Source organism: Rhinatrema bivittatum, chromosome 7 (genome assembly GCF_901001135.1).
Source record: "Rhinatrema bivittatum chromosome 7, aRhiBiv1.1, whole genome shotgun sequence".
In the NCBI taxonomy this organism is placed as follows: domain Eukaryota; kingdom Metazoa; phylum Chordata; class Amphibia; order Gymnophiona; family Rhinatrematidae; genus Rhinatrema; species Rhinatrema bivittatum.
The window spans coordinates 102,644,276-102,661,204 of NC_042621.1; the positions used below are offsets into that span (position 1 = coordinate 102,644,276).

The window sequence follows — 16,929 nt, forward strand, 5'->3', positions numbered from 1 at the left end:
CAAAATTTAAACCCTGGATGTGGCCTGATGAGAAATCCTGTGAATTCATGAGAAGTTTGAAAGATTTAAGTAAGTTTTTCTCCTCACAATAACTTTTCCTCACAAGAGCTAAGAGCTCCACGTGCGATTAGTTGCGCGGAAAAAAACAGACTGAGAAGCCTCGAGCACAGGCATAAGGATGGGTAGGAGCGAGCCCCCTCATCAAAAGACTTTGGGTGATCTTAGAGAGCTCCGCCACCTAGTGGCACAGAGGACGTACCCAGATAGCATGGCTAATTCAGCTGCTTATCTATGGGGAAAAAGAGGATAAGTTTATGCACCCTTTCCCCTGCCAACTAATCCAAGACAATCTCAGGGTGATTGGAAATCAAAAGTTCCCAGGTTTGGAGAGCAGAGGATGTTCTTTTTTTTTTTAATCCCTAGTACTTTTAATTGTTGGATGTATAATATGTCTACTGTTTTTAAATATTTTATTGATGTAATATTTGCAGTGCTGCTCTTTCCTGGGTAGTGTGGTTGATGTTTGAGTCCTGAGAGTTAGTGGGTTTTGATATTGCAGATTTGTCTCTAGGAGTAACTGTATTCTTGTCAGACTGTGATAGCTTTTATTGTATCAATGTAAGTATTATCCAAAATACTGTACATAAGCTACTGAGACAATATGGAACCAATGTTTAGATGAGAACGTCTCCGATCTGACATCTGAAGAAGGGACCTATGTAGTTTTAAAAGCTTTTGTACAATATTTTTAGGTACCTGTATTTGTTTTTTGTTAAGGTATTTTTAGGCAGACTGGCTTGTTCTGTTTAACTAATAGGTGGTATGTTGGTGTTTTAGGGCCTAATATAATATTTGCAGTGTTGCCTTTTTATAGGTAGGGTTGTTACTGGCTGAGTGCGGGCAGTTAATGTTGTTTTGGTATGGAAGGATTACTATATTGTAATTAGTTTATTCGTGGCTTTCTGAGGGCCAAGCCTACATCCAGTGCATTTTACAAAAGGCCCAACACCATATGGGTTCCAACTGTCCAAATGTTGGGGAGATGGAACTGGAGAGAGGGCTGAAATAATGAGACTGAATCCCTTACTATAAATGTCACCGCAAGCCATTGTTTGTAACCCTCCTGCATTATGAATTATAATACTCTGGAGGCAGGGCTTAGGCACATATGAAGATCATAGCCTTTTCAGCCATATAAATGATTCCAATAAGTGGCTCAAAACCTGGTATAAAGAAGAAGATTTTAGATATATAGGATATATAGGAGGCTGGGGTCTTGAATGGAACAGTAAAAGGCTTTATACTAAAGATGGCCTACATCTCTCTGTAGCAGGTAAAAGGATCCTAAATTAGAAATTCAGAACATACACCTAGAGGTGTTACAGGCGATTGAAGATGTGCGTCCAGCTGATTCGAGCTAAAACAATTTAAGCACACAAAATTTATGCACACAAAAGTTAGGTGCCCCAAGTCTATGCACCACAGAACTAAGCGCACTGTCACCACGCCAAACCTGGGTGCACAACGGATACGTGTTAGAATGTGCGCACAGGCAACACGCCCAAAAGAAATTGGGCACACAATTCAGACGCACAGCTGGATGCACTGTGCATACTGACAGTCCTGGAGAGGGCGGCCGAACGCACAGAAAAGCACTCAAAAACACACAGCGCACAGGAAAAGGCTTAACTGTGGGGCCTAGCCCACCTGGACTGCTCAACCCGCCAGGCTGCCCAGTTCCCTTAACCCCCACGAGAGCAGGAACGAATGTTGGAATGGTGCGCACTGCACGGAGACCGGAGGAAGTACTACACCACCCCTCTACTCTGTCTCTGACTTACTTTTTTGTTTTTTTTTGTTTTTTTTAACTTATCTGAGCTCAGCCCTTCCCAGCTGAGTACAGTGAGAGTCTCCAGCTGCAGGGGAAAAGAGCATCTGCCATCATCGCCGTGTTCGTCTTTCTGCACCTGCTGCCTTTAAGCTGTACAATCAGCTACCAAACCAAGACACATATCTGAGGGACCTCGGAAATCACCTCAGGAATTCTCAACTGGGGAAGGGACCATTTGGTATCACCTCAGGAGAGCGGGGCTTTTTCTTTTCTTTATAAAATTATCCTTCTAAAATCTGAAGCAATCCCCAATAGAGAGATGCATGTCCACCATCTGCTGGAGATGGAGAATACTGGCAGACTGATGTCACTGCAAGCATACATATACTCTGATGTCAGTTTGCTCTGTCTCCATCTGCTAGTAGAGGTGCATAACCCACTGCTCCTGAGTCCATCTGTCTACATGCTAGGAAAGGTTTGACTTTTGCCGATGATACCAATATCTGCAAGAGGGTAGACAGCCAGGAAGGTGTGGAAAACATGTGGAGGAATCTAGCGAAGCTCGAGGAATGGTCTAGAGACTGGCTGCTAAGATTTAATGCTAAAATAAGGAGAATAATGCATTTAGGTTGCAAAAACCCAAGCGAGAAGTACAGCATTGGAGGCAAAATTCTTCTAAGCATAAAAGAAAAGCGGGAACTGGGGGTAATTTTAACTGATGATTCTAAGGTGGCCAAATAGGTGGATAAAAGTCAGAAAGATGCTTGGCTGTATAGGGAGAGGAATGGTCAAAGAGGCGATATTGTCCCAGATAGGTCCTGGTGAGACCTCACTTGAAATACCGTGTACAATTCTGAAGATCAAACCTTCAAAAGGATATAAATAAGATGGAGTCGGTCCAGAAGATGGCTACTAAAATAGTCAGTGATCTTCATTCTAAAGCCAATGGGGATAGATGTAAAGATCTAAACATGCATACCCTAGAGAAAAGGCGAGATGGGGTGATATGAAATGACAGAGTCATTCAAATATCTTAAAGATTTCCATGCACAGGAGATGAGCCGTTTTCAATGGAAAAGAGGCACTAGAACAAGGGGTCATGAGATGAGGTTGAAAGGGGGTAGACTCAGGAGTAGTCTTGGGAAATATTTCTTTACAGAGAGGGTCATGGATATGTGGAACAGTCTCCCAGTAGAAGTGGTGAAGATGAAAACAGTATCTGAATTGAAGAAAGCATGGCATAAATACAGGGGATTTCTAAGGAAGTGATTAGAATTATAATGCTAAAATAATTGGATGGATGGGCAGACTGGATGGGCTGTGCGGTCTTTTTTTGCCATCATGTTTCTATGTTTGATGGGTTTTTTTGGTTTTCCATTGTTGCACTGCATAAATCTGGCTTCTTGTGGTTTCCAATTCAGTTTTTCTCTGCACATTTCTGTTTATACCTTACAATGTTTTTATTCTGTATTTGGTGAGGATCCATCTATGTTCTGCATATATATAGATCTATAGTAGACTAGCTTGTTTTGTTTTCCTAACAGGAAGTGTATTGGTGTTTTAGGGACTGGTGTAATATTTGCAGTGTTGTCTTTTCATAGGTAGGAGTTGTTTCTGTTTGAGTGCTGGCATTTAGTGCTGTTTTGATATGGGAGGTTTACTAAATTGAAAGCAAATGTTGCTTACCTGTAACAGATGTTCTCACAGGACAGCAGGATGGTAGTCCTCACATACGGGTGACATCACAGGATGGAGCCCTGTATAGAAAACTTTTCTGTCAAAGTTTCTATAAAGATTTGACTGACACTGGCACACTGAGTGCACTGAGCATGCTCAGCCTGCAATTATCCCTGTGACCACAGGTCTCTCCCTCAGTCTCGTCTTATAGCAAAAAGCACAAGCGAAACTAAAATAAAAGTAAAAACTTAAATAGACCCAACTCCGCGGGGTGGCGGGTGGGTTTTGTGAGGACTAACATCCTGCTGTCCTGTGAGAACACCTGTTACAGGTAAGCAACATTTGCTTTCTCACAGGACAAGCAGGATGGTAGTTCTCACATATGGGTGAGTACCGAGCTGAGGATGCCCGAGAGTGCACCAAATGCACCCAAGATGCGCAAAAGGCACAATGACGGGGGTGGAATTTGGAAAAGAGGGCATCCTGAAACCTTAACGGGTTGGTGGAAGGATGTTGGGTAGTTAACCCGAAAAGAAGAGGAGTAGACGGACTGGCCAAACATGGAGCATGCTGGCTAATTGTATCTAAGCAATAATGGGCTGCGAAGGTATGGAAAGAGCTCCAGGTCGCAGCCTGACAAATATGTACAAGCAGCACCGGCCGAGGGGAAGCTATTGAGGCTGGGACGGTCCCAACAGAGTGTGGTTACACACAGTGTAGTAGTGAAATGGCTGCTTGTTGGTAGGAAGAGAGATACAGACCGTCAATTAGGAGGAATAGGTCTGTTTGCCCAATGGAACTCGCAGGTTGACTCTTGCCACAGAAGGAAAGAGTTAGGTGGAATTCCTATGGCGTGTATTGCGATCTAGATAGAATGCAAGTACATTATTTCTGTCCAAGGAGTGGAAAAAACCTTCTCGCTTTGGTGAGAGAGAGGTGTTGGGAAAAATGGGCTGAGTATATGCTGAGTAAGGTGAGATGCAACATCTACCTTAAGAAAGATAGGAAGATGAATACATAAAAACCACTCGGTCACGGAGGAATGCAGGGTCGGGTGAGTATGTAACAAGGTGTGTAACTCACTGACCCTGTTGGCAGAAGTGACATTTATGAGGGAAAGAATTTCCCATGCCAGACTGTGAAGTGAGAGGAATGGAAAGGCTCGAACGGAGAACGTATGAGACTTATAAGGATAAAATATAGGTTCCATTCCGTGACTAGTGAAAATAGAGGCAGCTTGATCAGTGGACAATCCATGGTAAGCTGACTCAGAAGGGGTTTACCGTTAATCGGGTATCCCCTCTTCCAAACGGTACACCAATTGGAATAGAGGTGTACCTATGTGGAGGATGTCTGGGGAGCAGAATCCGAGGGAGCAAGAGAAAAGAGTGGTGTAGAAAAAAGAAAAAGGGTAATACCCTTTGCATGCGTCATGTGGTAAATCATGCCATTTTGAATGGTAGGATTTGTGTGTGGAAGGTTTTGTGACGCTACCAAGTACCTGAGAACAGTCTACGATTTGAGACTGAGTTGTGAGAAGGCGAATTGGTTACTGGTGTGATAGATTGAGAAGTATGGGAAGCATACTGGTCTCGGCCAGTGCGTGGGTCTGAGGAACAGTGAACCCCGTCCTGGTTCAGCATTAGAAGAGAGATGGCTATGAGAGGCAGTGGAAGAGACACATTTAAGAGGCCCTTGATGGAAGAAAGGCGTCTATGGGAACACATTGGAAACATGTGTAGGGAGTAGAATCTGTGCACCGTATGGTTCGATTCGGACGCAGAGGGCAAGTTCAGTTGACCTCAGCGTTAGAAAATTTTTCCCGCTACACATGTAGTCCGAGACCATTCGAGAGGATGGAAACGTATATGGAGAAGGTCTGCTAGTGCGTTCAGTAAGTCTCTTAGATAAGTGGCCCGAGGATGCATGAAGTGAGCAAGGGCCAAGGGTAGAGCTGCGTAGCTTCCTTGCAGAGCAGCGAAGAGGTTGTGTGTGCTTGTGTGTTGGAAAGCACATTGTCCCTATGCTGTCTGTCTGTATGCACAAAGAATTGTTGCAGAGGCAGTATTGGAAGGCATAAGGGTATAACTCATGGCTACAAGCTCCAGGAAGTTCATGTGAAACTGTGCCTGGAGCGGAATAGATGCATATTGGGTTGAGAAGATTTTAGGTCAAACTTTACAACCCGGAGTAAATGTGAGCATGAGCTGAATCAGACTAGGTTTTGGTTCTAGATCTGTAATATGGATGAGGGACGAAAGCGGTTTAACAGCTTATACCCACTGATAATAGAATTTCACTGAATCCAACCCATAGCAGTTTTGGATCTATGAGGAAAGTGCATAGTGAAAAAACCCCATGGCCCGACAATGAAGAATTGAGGGGCTGAGGTTATGGAATATGCACGCAGGGACATGTAGGAATTTATTAGAATGTCTGCGCGGTTGCTGGACAGGAAGGTCATTGTGACTGTGGTGTCCAGAAGTGTTGCATAAGTGATTTATGGCAGTGACAGTAATGCCAGGTAGTAAATTTATAGTGAGTCATGAAGAAGTTAGAGCTCCTTGCGTGGACTGACTGTGGTTATGCAGCTGTCCATGCAAGGAAAAGTGTGAATGATGCTGCACTCCGCAGAGAAACAGCAGTCACAGATAGTGATTCAATGAATACCTCATTTGCCGAAGCTGGTGCAACCGGCAGAGCTTGGGATTGTAATATTTTTGACTCACCACGAAGCACATAGAAAGATTAGAGGTAATGTACTTACTGCAATATGAAAGCATGGTAACGAGAGATACCATTTTACCTGTGCCTTCTGAAGAAAATTGGTATTTCTGAGGTCCAAGATGGGCGGAGAGTAACTACTTTCTGTTGAAAGAAAGAATAGTGTAATTAAGACTCCCCAACCCCCCCTTCCCCCTTCTGTGCTTTGTAGCATCTGGGGGAATGTACCAGGAACCTTGGTACAAGGTGGGGTGGCTGCTCTGATATTCGGCCAATTGGGAGACCAGGAGGTGTCCAACTGGAGGGGCTGATGTAATCTGGATATCATGTAACCTCCCACGGGAACATGAGCGGTAAAGCCTTACCCGCATTTCTGTGTGCTGTACAAGGAAACATCGAGACCTGTCGCCAGGTTTCGAGGTGGACTTGCACTTGAGGCAATATTTGCTGGATCTCGTGTTTAGCAGATCAGCGAATGCATCTGGAACTTCGGTTCTGAATTAGGAACCAGAAGCCAGAGTATTAATCAGTACAGAGTCCCGTTGCTGACAACGAGAGGATGTCCTGATGCAATCCTAAAGAAACGATAGAGAGGTTCTCTTGGTATTGTGGCTGACATAGCTGGCAATAGCAATATGTGACACTAATACGGTTCTTGGAAGGTAGATGACCTAGAACTTTTCAAACCATGTGGCCCGAATTAGTGAACACATCTCAATGGGAATGCCGCAGAAGTGGGATTAGAGTACTTACCATCCGACGTGGATCGCTGAAGGACAAGTCGGTGAAGATTTCTGGCTCCGTGGATTTCAGGAGTCATCGAGGGGTAGCCTGTCAGACGTAGACGTCCGTCTCAACTCTGAAACCTGGTATGATAGCGCAGGTATAGAGGAGACAGGCTGGGCGTGGCTGGCGCTACCACAGTAATTTGTGGAGGGCCACAATCCCGCACTGATATCGGTGGGGCACGCCTCGGGAACAGGGGAGCCATTTTTGACTCGTGAACCCGGCCCTCGTCGCAGCGGCTCGATGTCTCGTGACGCCAGTGCAGAATTCTTCGTAACTCGTTCCTGTGTTTCTGGAGCACCAAGGACTGCCAGCACTGTGCGGAACAATGGCGATGGCAGTGGTGATGTTGCTCGGCCCGGGCATTCTCCAGCACCGAGAAGGATAGCACCGATGTGCTGGATGGCGAACGGTCACCGAGCCGGTGACAATAAGTGCCATGGTGCTCGGCCCGGTCTTTCCCCAGCGCCGAGGTGGAGCCCTTGCTGTCTTGGATGGCAAATGATGACGGACTGTCAGCATGCCTGCACTGCTCCTGGCACTATGTAGTGTTGTAGGCTAATATGGGACTTTAATAAGAACCCAAATCATGGAGCACTGTGTTTAGGCGAGGGCATTATGTGGAGGTGCTATGTTGGTACTGACTGTGTCGATGGCGGCCGAAGCGGCCTCGAGGGTATCGTCAAAAAGATATATGAAAAAACGTCGATGACCCGGGCAGAGCAATGATAACAGTGACGGAAGCACTGACGGCACCAGCGTAGGTATCTATGGAAACGATGTGGCATCGAATAATCGGAAAAACATTGTTGGCATCGGAAAAATGATACCGGCATCGACAGAGTCGATGACCGCATCGATAGGAACATCGAAGACACAGATGGAAACGACATGGGCGTCGACGGCATAGATGTATGGAGGCGGGCGCTGACGGCATGTGTGGCATGGCCATGGGCGTTGATGGTATTGATTGGATCGACTCTGGTACCGATGGAAGTGCCCTGGGCGACGATAGCACCGACGACACAAAGGTGTGCGTCGATGGCATCCATCCGGGCGATGATGGCATTGATGAAACCCAAGGAAAAATCAGTGCCATGGATGAAAAACATGGATGGCACTGATAGAAACGATGCAGGGACCGATGGCATCAGTGTACTGTGGGGGAGGGGTACCGATGGCATCGAAGAATCCAGAACGGTCTGAAGTGGGTACCGACAGTAGCGATGGGGGCATCGACTGCGCGAGGGTACAGAGGAAATCGAAGGACCTGAAATCGACAGGGGCCCTGGCGACAACAGAAACTGTGGAAGTCCCTGTCCCACCAGCGCTAAAAACCAGGCAGTGTCACACAGAGGGACACTCGTAGGCTATGTGTGGCTAACTGAAAACATAGGGAGAGGGAAGGCCGCAGTCAGTTGGCAAGCCAGAGAGGTGACAGGAACCGACCGAAAAACAGGGCATAGTACTCACCGAGCGTCAAATAAATGTACGCGAAGGGAGACCCGTGCAGGGAAAAAGTGTTTGTGAAGTAAAAGTTTAAGTGTTCCCATGAGGGAAAAAGTATTAGAATTTCTCACAGAGCTCCTAACCGCTATGCTTACTGCAGAGCGGAAAAAAGAAGACTGAGGGAGACACATGTGGTTCACAGGGATAATTGCAGGCTGAGCATGCTCAGTGTCAGTCAAAGCTTTATAGAAACTTTGACAGAAAAGTTTTCCGTACAGGGCTCCATCCTGTGATGTCACCCATATGTGAGGACTACCATCCTGCTTGTCCTGTGAGAAATTATGAATCAGTTTACGTATGGCTTTCTGAGGGCCAAGTCCTCATCAAAAGCACTTTACAATGGGCCTAGTACTATATGGGTTCAAAGTGTCTTTTTTGCAGTGCTTTCTGGTTGGCACCAAAGCAGTGCATGTAAAAATAACATACATGTTGTTGTGATGTTTTTTTATCTCTGAAGACTATGAATGTACTTTTATGTAAAATATATTATAAATCCATAACTTTTTAATTATGTACAGTAGAGGCTGGGAGGAAGTGGGCGCAAGGCAGTAACGTTTGCCTAGAGCACCTAATATGCTTGCACCAATCTGGAGATTCTGCCACACACAGAGACAAATATTGGGGAAACTGAAGTAGGATGTAGGGTTCCTGGGAGTGTGTGGCATGTTTGCCAGCTTCCTACAAATATTATCACTGACACTATCTGCCACTCCTCTGGGAACTCTGACCTCTGCTTTCCCTCTTCTGTAGCATTTAAAATAATCAAAAGGGACAGACTCCAAGGAGGCCCTCTTGATGATTTGACATGCAAGAACATAAGAACATGCCATACTGGGTCAGACCAAGGGTCCATCAAGCCCAGCATCCTGTTTCCAATAGTGACCAATCCAGGCTATAAGTACCTGGCAAGTACCCAAAAACTAAGTCTATTCCATGCTACTGAAGCTAGTAATAGCAGTGGCTATTTTCTAAATCAACTTGATTAATAGCAGGTAATGGACTTCTCCTCCAAGAACTTATCCAAACCTTTTTTTAAACCCAGCTACACTAACTGCACTAACCATATCCCCTGGCAACAAATTCCAGAGTTTATTTGTGCGTTGAGTGAAAAAGAACTTTCTCCGATTAGTTTTAAATTGCTACATGCTAACTTCATGGAGTGCCCCCTAGTCTATTATCCGAAAGAGTAAATAACAGATTCACATTTACCTGTTCTAGTTCTCTCATGATTTTAAACACCTCTATCATATTCCCCCTCAGCCATCTCTTCTCCAAGCTGAACAGTCCTAACCTCTTTAGACTTTCCTCATAGGGGAGCTGTTCCATCCCCTTTATCATTTAGGTCATCCTTCTCTGTGCCTTTAGGTATCACCGCGGGAGAGCTGGGCTCGAGCTTTCTCCAATTTAAAGGTAAAATTTCCTCTTCTAAAGAGTACGGTGTTCCCGATAGGGAAGGCACAATCCACATCTGCTAGGAGACGGAGAGATACTGAATGGCTGAGGTTACTGCAGGGATATATCTAGGGTGTTGTCAGCTTTAAAACCTGACTCCGTCTCCATCTGCTAGCAGGGGAGCACATAACCCATTGGGGTCCTGAGTCCATCTGGCTACACGCTAGGAATGAACAGCCCGGGAGGAGGCCCCAAGGTGATGGAATGGATTAGAAACTAATTGACTGAAAGAAGACAGCATGCAGGGGTAAATGGAACTCATTCTGAGGAGACAAGGGTGACTGGCAGAGTGCATCAGGGATCAGTTCTGAGCCAGGTCTGTTCAATTGTGAGCAATATTATAGAAGGATTAGAAGTTGTGGATGACACAAAGATCTGCAACAGAGTAGATGCCCCTGAAGAAGTAGAGAGAATGAGACATGATCTAAGTCAGCATTTCCCAACTGGTGTGCTGTGGCTGCAGAGACCATCTTGCAATTCGCCTTTAAAAAATCAATGCCAGGAGAGAGGCACAAAAAACACCACTCCCATAATGTCTGGCCAGCAAGCAGAAGGGAGGGATCAATCATGGGGAGAGGGAGAATGACTCTCTATATATATCTACCACTGTTAAGAGGGGCACTTTCAACTCAGGGTGGGGTTTTTTTTTGGGCGGGGGAGGGGGGGGGGTGTAGTGTTACATTGCAGTGGCCCTGCTGCTGGTGGCAATTGGAGGAGGCCAAGAGCAAGGCAGCACACAGTGGAGGTCACAACCTGCACAAAAGTAAGTAAATACTGCTAAATAGAAAGGGGGCAAGTAAAGAAACTGTTTTAAGTCTCTGCAATATACTTGTTTGGCATGAAATCCTTCCTATCTCTCTCTCTCTCTCTTTGCCCCTCCCTTCACCAAACCCAGTCTACAGAGCTCTTCTATTGACCTTTGTTCCATTGCCCCACCATAGCCTTCCCTTGCTCTGCCATGCCATCATACTCTTCCCCTTTTCCATCCACGGAGGAATGAAATGGGGCAATGGAACAGAGAGCCACAGTTTAAGCAAACTTAATAAATATAAAGTAAAAAATAGAGTATATTTTTGGTTTTTATTATTAATAATGTGCTGGGCCAATGAGATGTGTGGTGGTGGGGGGACGAGGAACGGGACGGGGGTCTGGTGTGCCATGAATTTTTTTTTTATGTAAGTGTGCCTTGGGATGAAAAAGGTTGGGAAACACTGATCTAAGAAAGCTTGAAGTATGGTCAAAGGATTGGCAGCTAGAATTCAGTGTGAAGAAGTAGGAAGTCATGCATTTGGGGAACAGAAATCCAAAGGAAATGAACATGATAGGGTGGCAAGAGACTGATGTGAACGAACCAGGATAGAAACCTCAGGGTGAAAGTATCTCATGATCTGAAAGTAGCAAGAAGCTTGTTTACAGTCCAGATGCAATCACTATTAGCATACAGCCTAGTAGTGGGTGCATACTTTTTTCTGAACTACTACACTGGAAAGGTTCAATTTTCAAACCAACTTGTGTGCATTAAGTGGTGCTTTGAAAATCAATTAGGGGGTTGTGCATATGAAAGTACATGTAAAATCCCATACTTTTACTTGCACTAGGGAGAGACGCGCCAAGAGGCGGAAGCTGAAGGGGGAAAGCATTTACAGACATACTTTAGAGTTTTTAAAGTCTGCACATAAATGTACAGGCAGAAAGTTATACACACTTGGAAACAAGCGTAACTTTCTGCACATATACATGTGTGTGTACCGGAACAACCAGCAGATTTTTCAAAGCAGACTTATGCACATAAGTCTGCTTTGAAAATTCAGGCTAAAGCAAGGTTACAGAGTACCTGCAGACTTTAGCCCCTACATGGGCTGTAATGAAATTACCTTCTAAAAGAGCTGAAATCCTGTTTGGATGAAAGGCAAGATATTATTAATTTCCAGACACTTACCTGAGATAGGTCGTTTGTAATAGTTTGGGAAGAGTGTGGGGTCAGGGGGAATGGGGCCTGATATCTTGGAAGGCCCTGCAGACATCTCGTCTCTTCCTATAGCAATAATCAAATTGTGCTGGAAGGTAAAAAAAAAAAAGAAGAAAATTGTGAAAATGATTTTTTCATTTGGCTTACACCAATTATTTTCTCAGCATCCCAACTAAATCCCAGTTTTCAGTCTGGTCATTCATACTATGGCATTCAGAGCCGAAAGACCCTATGTTTTCAGTAAGCCACAATAAATAGTCAGAATACACAAGAATGATACTTGATGAAAGTAGGCATGAGGACTATAAAGTCACAACTGGCTCAATATTCATCTGACAGGGTTGCTCCATTCCTGGATTTATCCCATTGCATGCAGGGACTTTTAATTCTGATTTCCCTATTGCATTACATAAGAAAAGTGAGATTACAAGTCTTTGCATGCAATGGGGTAAGGCCAAGACTGGAGCAACCCGGCTGGGTGAATTTGGATCCAGTCCTGGCAAACCTAACTATACCATTCAATATTATATTTGCTCCCAGCAGGTTCAAGGACCCATTCTTAGACCCTTACAATTTCAGAATAGTTTAGTCTCTAGGTTGTTTTTTTTAATAAACATTAAAAAAAAGGTAAAAAGAGAAGACAAATCACAAGATAACAAGCAAGCAATGACAACAATGTTTTTACAGTAACAAGCCGTCCCCCTCTTTCTCCTGTCCTAGCAAACAGGATAAATAGGATAACATGCAACAAACTAAAGCCTAAAGAAAAATATGGACAGATGCAACATCAGGGGAAAATAAGCTTTCTCCAAAGCAAGTAGGGCCCCCAAATAGATTTGAATTTCCTGAAATTATGCCACTTAATGGCACTTAAGTCTACTCATGGTACAAACTGTATCCAGTCTAATCAATAACCTCTTAAACGGTGGAGCAGCCTTCTTTTTCCAAGAGCACGCCATTTCAATGTGAGCTACAGTGCATATCTGTTGGATCAAAAGATGGGAAGCAGAATTAAGACCCTGAGGAGGAAATTTAATAAAGCAACCTCAGCCAAAAGCTGTACAGGTTGATGTATGATCTCAGAAACAAGCTCCATCGACTGATGCCAGAACAAATGTATAATAGGATAGTCCCACCAAATATGAAGGAAAGAACCTGTAGAATTACAACCTCTCCAACAAAGATCACTAGAATTGGGAAAAAACGTATGTAATTTAACAGGAGTGTAATACCATCTATATCAGGGGTCGGGAACCCATGGCTCGCGAGCCAGATATGGCTCTTTTGAGGGCTGCATCTGGCTCGCAGACAAGTTTCGCCACACTTTCCCGCTGACCCAGCTGCTGCCCGGTCCTCCTCCGCCCGGGCTTAAAATGCTGTCAGCCCGGGCGGAACGCGGCAGGACAGCTGGAGTCAGTGGCACCGGCGTGCTCTCTTCTTCCCCCCCCCCCCCCCCCGCGGCCCAGAAGAGGAAGTGGAGCGTATCTGGTGCGTGCGCGGCAAGAAGAGGCCACTAGTGCGCTCGGCATCGGCCCGAAGAAAAGAAGACTGCAGCGCGGCTCGGAGGAAAATGAAGAGCTTCAACCGCGGCCGATGGGACTCCGCCTCCGCGAGGGCTGAAAATGAAGAGGTTAGCGTTGGGAGGAGGCTGCTGCTGCCGCGAGTTCCCGGGGTGGGGGAGAGAGAGAGTGAATGAGCGAGCAAGCATGTTGTTTGCTCGCTCATTCACTCTCTCTCTCCCCCACCTCCACCCCGGGAACTCGTGGCAGCAACAGCCTCCTCCCAACGCTAACCTCTTCATTTTCAGCCCTCGCGGAGGCGGAGTCCCATCGGCCGCGGCTGAACCTCTTCATTTTCCTCCGAGCCGCGCTGCAGTCTTCTTTTCTTCAGGCCGATGCCAAGCGCACTAGCGTGGCCTATTCTTGCCGCGCAGGCACCCGATACTCTCCACTTCCTCTTCCGGGCCGCGGGGGGGGGGGGGGGGGCCTGTGTGTGTGTGTGTGTGAGAGAGTGAGAGATTGCATGTATGTGAATGATTGAGAGCCTGTACATGTGAAAGAGAGTATGTCTGTGACTGAGAGCCTGCCTGTGAGAGAGAGAGCATGAATGTAAGTTTACCATTGGGAACCTGTATGTGTAAGTTTGTGATTGAAAACCTGTTTGAGTGAAAGGGTATGTGTGTATGATTGAGATCCTTTGTGTGTGAGAGAAATCATATGTATGTATGATTAAGAGCCTGTGTGTATAAGTAAGAGAGAGATCATGTGTGTCTGTGTGTGATTGAGAGCTGGTTTAGGTGAGGGAGCATGTGAGTATGTGATTGAGAGCCTGTGTTTAAACGAGAGAGAGAGAGACCATGTGTGTCTGTGTGTGATTGAGAGCTGATTTAGGTGAGGGAGCATGTGAGTATGTGATTGAGAGCCTGTGTGTAAATGAGAGAAAGAGAGGACATGTTTGTAAGCATGTGAATGAGAGTCTGTGTGTGAGAGAAAAATACAGCATGTATTTATGTGATTGAAAGCCTGTGTGTGTGTGTAAGTGTGAAAAGATAGACAGCATGTGTGTAAATGTGTAATTAAGAGCCTATATAAGTGAGATAGAAAAAACATGTGTATATGTGAGTACTGAGAGCATGTGTGTATAGGTGTGTCATTGAGAGCCAGTGTGAGAGAGAGCGCTGGTATGTGACTGAGAGAGGAGAAAGTTCCAAGCAAACCACCCCTCCTCCTGCTAATTCAGAACAATCTCAGGACACCTGGATATCAAACGTTCCCAGGTATGCAGAGCAAAAAAAATTTTGTATCCTTATTATTTTTCATTACTGGGTCTTTGTGTCTGCTATTTTGAAATATTTTGTTGGTATCTGGAAATGTTTTATATGAGTTTTTAATTATTGGATATTCCACTCATCAGCTGTTTCGAAATATGTTCTTTTTGTTAGTACAGTTTTACTGCTGATGATTTTATATTTCTTGATTTGTTTTATAAGGATGGGTGATGTTTCTTTTTTCCTTTGTTACACTGCATACAGAGACTCTGGCTTGTTGCAGTTTCCAATTCAGTTTTTTCTGCATGCTTCTTGTTATGCGTTTTGGTCTCTTTATTCTATGTTAGGTGAGGGACAGCACGTGATTCAGGTGAGGTTTTCTGCTGGCGTGTAGTTTCTGTGTAGGACTCTATAGCAGCCTGACTTAGTCCGTTTTCCTAATAGGAGATGTATTGGTGTCTTAAGGCCTGGTGTAATATTTTCAGAGACTTATTGTAATTTAAAAGTGTGATCTTACATAAAATGCACACATTTACTTGTATTTAGTTTTAAACATATTGTATGGCTCTCATGGAATTACATTTTAAAATATGTGGCGTTTATGGCTCTCTCAGCCAAAAAGGTTCCTGACCCCTGATCTATATAGTAGTTTGTAACTGTTTTCATGAATCAAAAAGGAAATAGAGGACTTACAGATCCTGAGAAATATGAGATTCCACTCCTCCTCAGAACGATCACGACCTAAATCTTTTTCCCAGGCTCACATGTGCACAGGTTTATCATTCAGAGAAAAGTTCAAGATCATATACATTTTGTATATAAACCCTTTCATAAACCCCACATTGGCACAAAAACCTTCAAAAAGAGACTGCCAAAAAACCAGATGAGAACCCACCTTGATACTATTAAGAAAATGATTAATCTGTTGGTATTGGTAAAACTCTGATTGAGGGAGATTATATTTCAACTGCAAGGTATCAGAGGGAATTAGCCTGCCTGCCTCTCAAACATGGACTAGTAGAAAAACCCCACATTCCTTCCATGCCTTAAAGGAATACAAGGAGGAAAGGAAACATTATGAAATAAATGAGAGGAATACAAATATTCTCTAGACCCCACTATCTGACGCTTCCAGGCATACCAGACATTCACGGTATTACGTGTACTAGCTGCCATGTCAGGATACCCCTGCCAAGTATGTTGGGGTTGCCAAAGCACAGCCTGCAAGGGCATGTTATTCACCCAGGACTGCTCTATCGATATCCAATGTTTGGTGACATTAGGATTCTGCCAATCACTGGGTGAAGCTGAGCAGCTACATAATACCATAGAATATTCGGCACGCCTAACCCACCATTATTTTTAGATTTATTTATTTATTGTTTTTTTTATACCGATTTTCCTGCATAAAATGCATATCAAACCGGTTTACAATGAAACAGAATAAGCAGGAAGTAAAATTCCTTAGTCTAATACATTTAAACGTCAATAATGAAATAATTTTAAACAAAGCAAAAAGCTAAATAACATTAATAAAAGTTAAATTATTAACATAAACATAAATATAATTATATTAGAAGGAGCACAAAGGTTAGCACGAAGGGGAGCACAAAGCACAAAACCCGTCTACACACTCTGGACTCCTTTTCCAAATAAAACAACATTTTACGTTGCCAAGATTTTAACATGTTATTGGACACACAAATTGATACGGTTTGGAACAGATAAGGCAGTCTCAGCAAAACATTCATTTTAATCGGAGATCCTCCCCAACCAAGAAAGGGACGAATGGTCCCACTTGTACAGATCACGAAAAATGAAAAGTAAAGAAGGATAGTTCAAAACAAACAAGCCTTGCACATGGTTACCAAGATATAAATGCTGAAATATTTAATCTCACCCATCGCCCACTTAAAAGGATGGTGCAACTTTAAGAAGGATTCCACATTCGGGTCACAGGTAATGTTAAGCAGCTCAGACTTTTCCCACCTAAATCTTTTTCATTGGCCGTTAAAGAAGTATGAGGATCGCTGTTGGTAAACAAAATATCAATCGGCAAAAAGCAAAAGCTTAAATGTATGTGATCCCAGCTGAAAGCCAGAGATAAGTCAATTATTACGAATTTTAATAGCCATCAGTTCCAGAAATAAAGCAAACAACAAGGGTGACAGTGGGCAACCCTGCCAGGTACCTCTCTCAACCCGAAAAAAATCA

The 16,929-nt window shown here is 44.2% G+C and overlaps 1 protein-coding gene across 1 annotated transcript in view; it reads right to left on the reverse strand.

The window, feature by feature from the left end:
• Positions 1-16,929, reverse strand: part of ENKD1 (enkurin domain containing 1) — an 88,036-nt gene that overhangs the window by 48,910 nt on the left and 22,197 nt on the right. The window contains exon 2 of the mRNA XM_029608835.1: positions 11,919-12,036. Within this exon, the coding sequence (XP_029464695.1) occupies positions 11,919-12,003 (85 nt within the window). The 5' untranslated portion in view covers positions 12,004-12,036. The remainder of the gene's footprint in view (positions 1-11,918; positions 12,037-16,929) is intronic.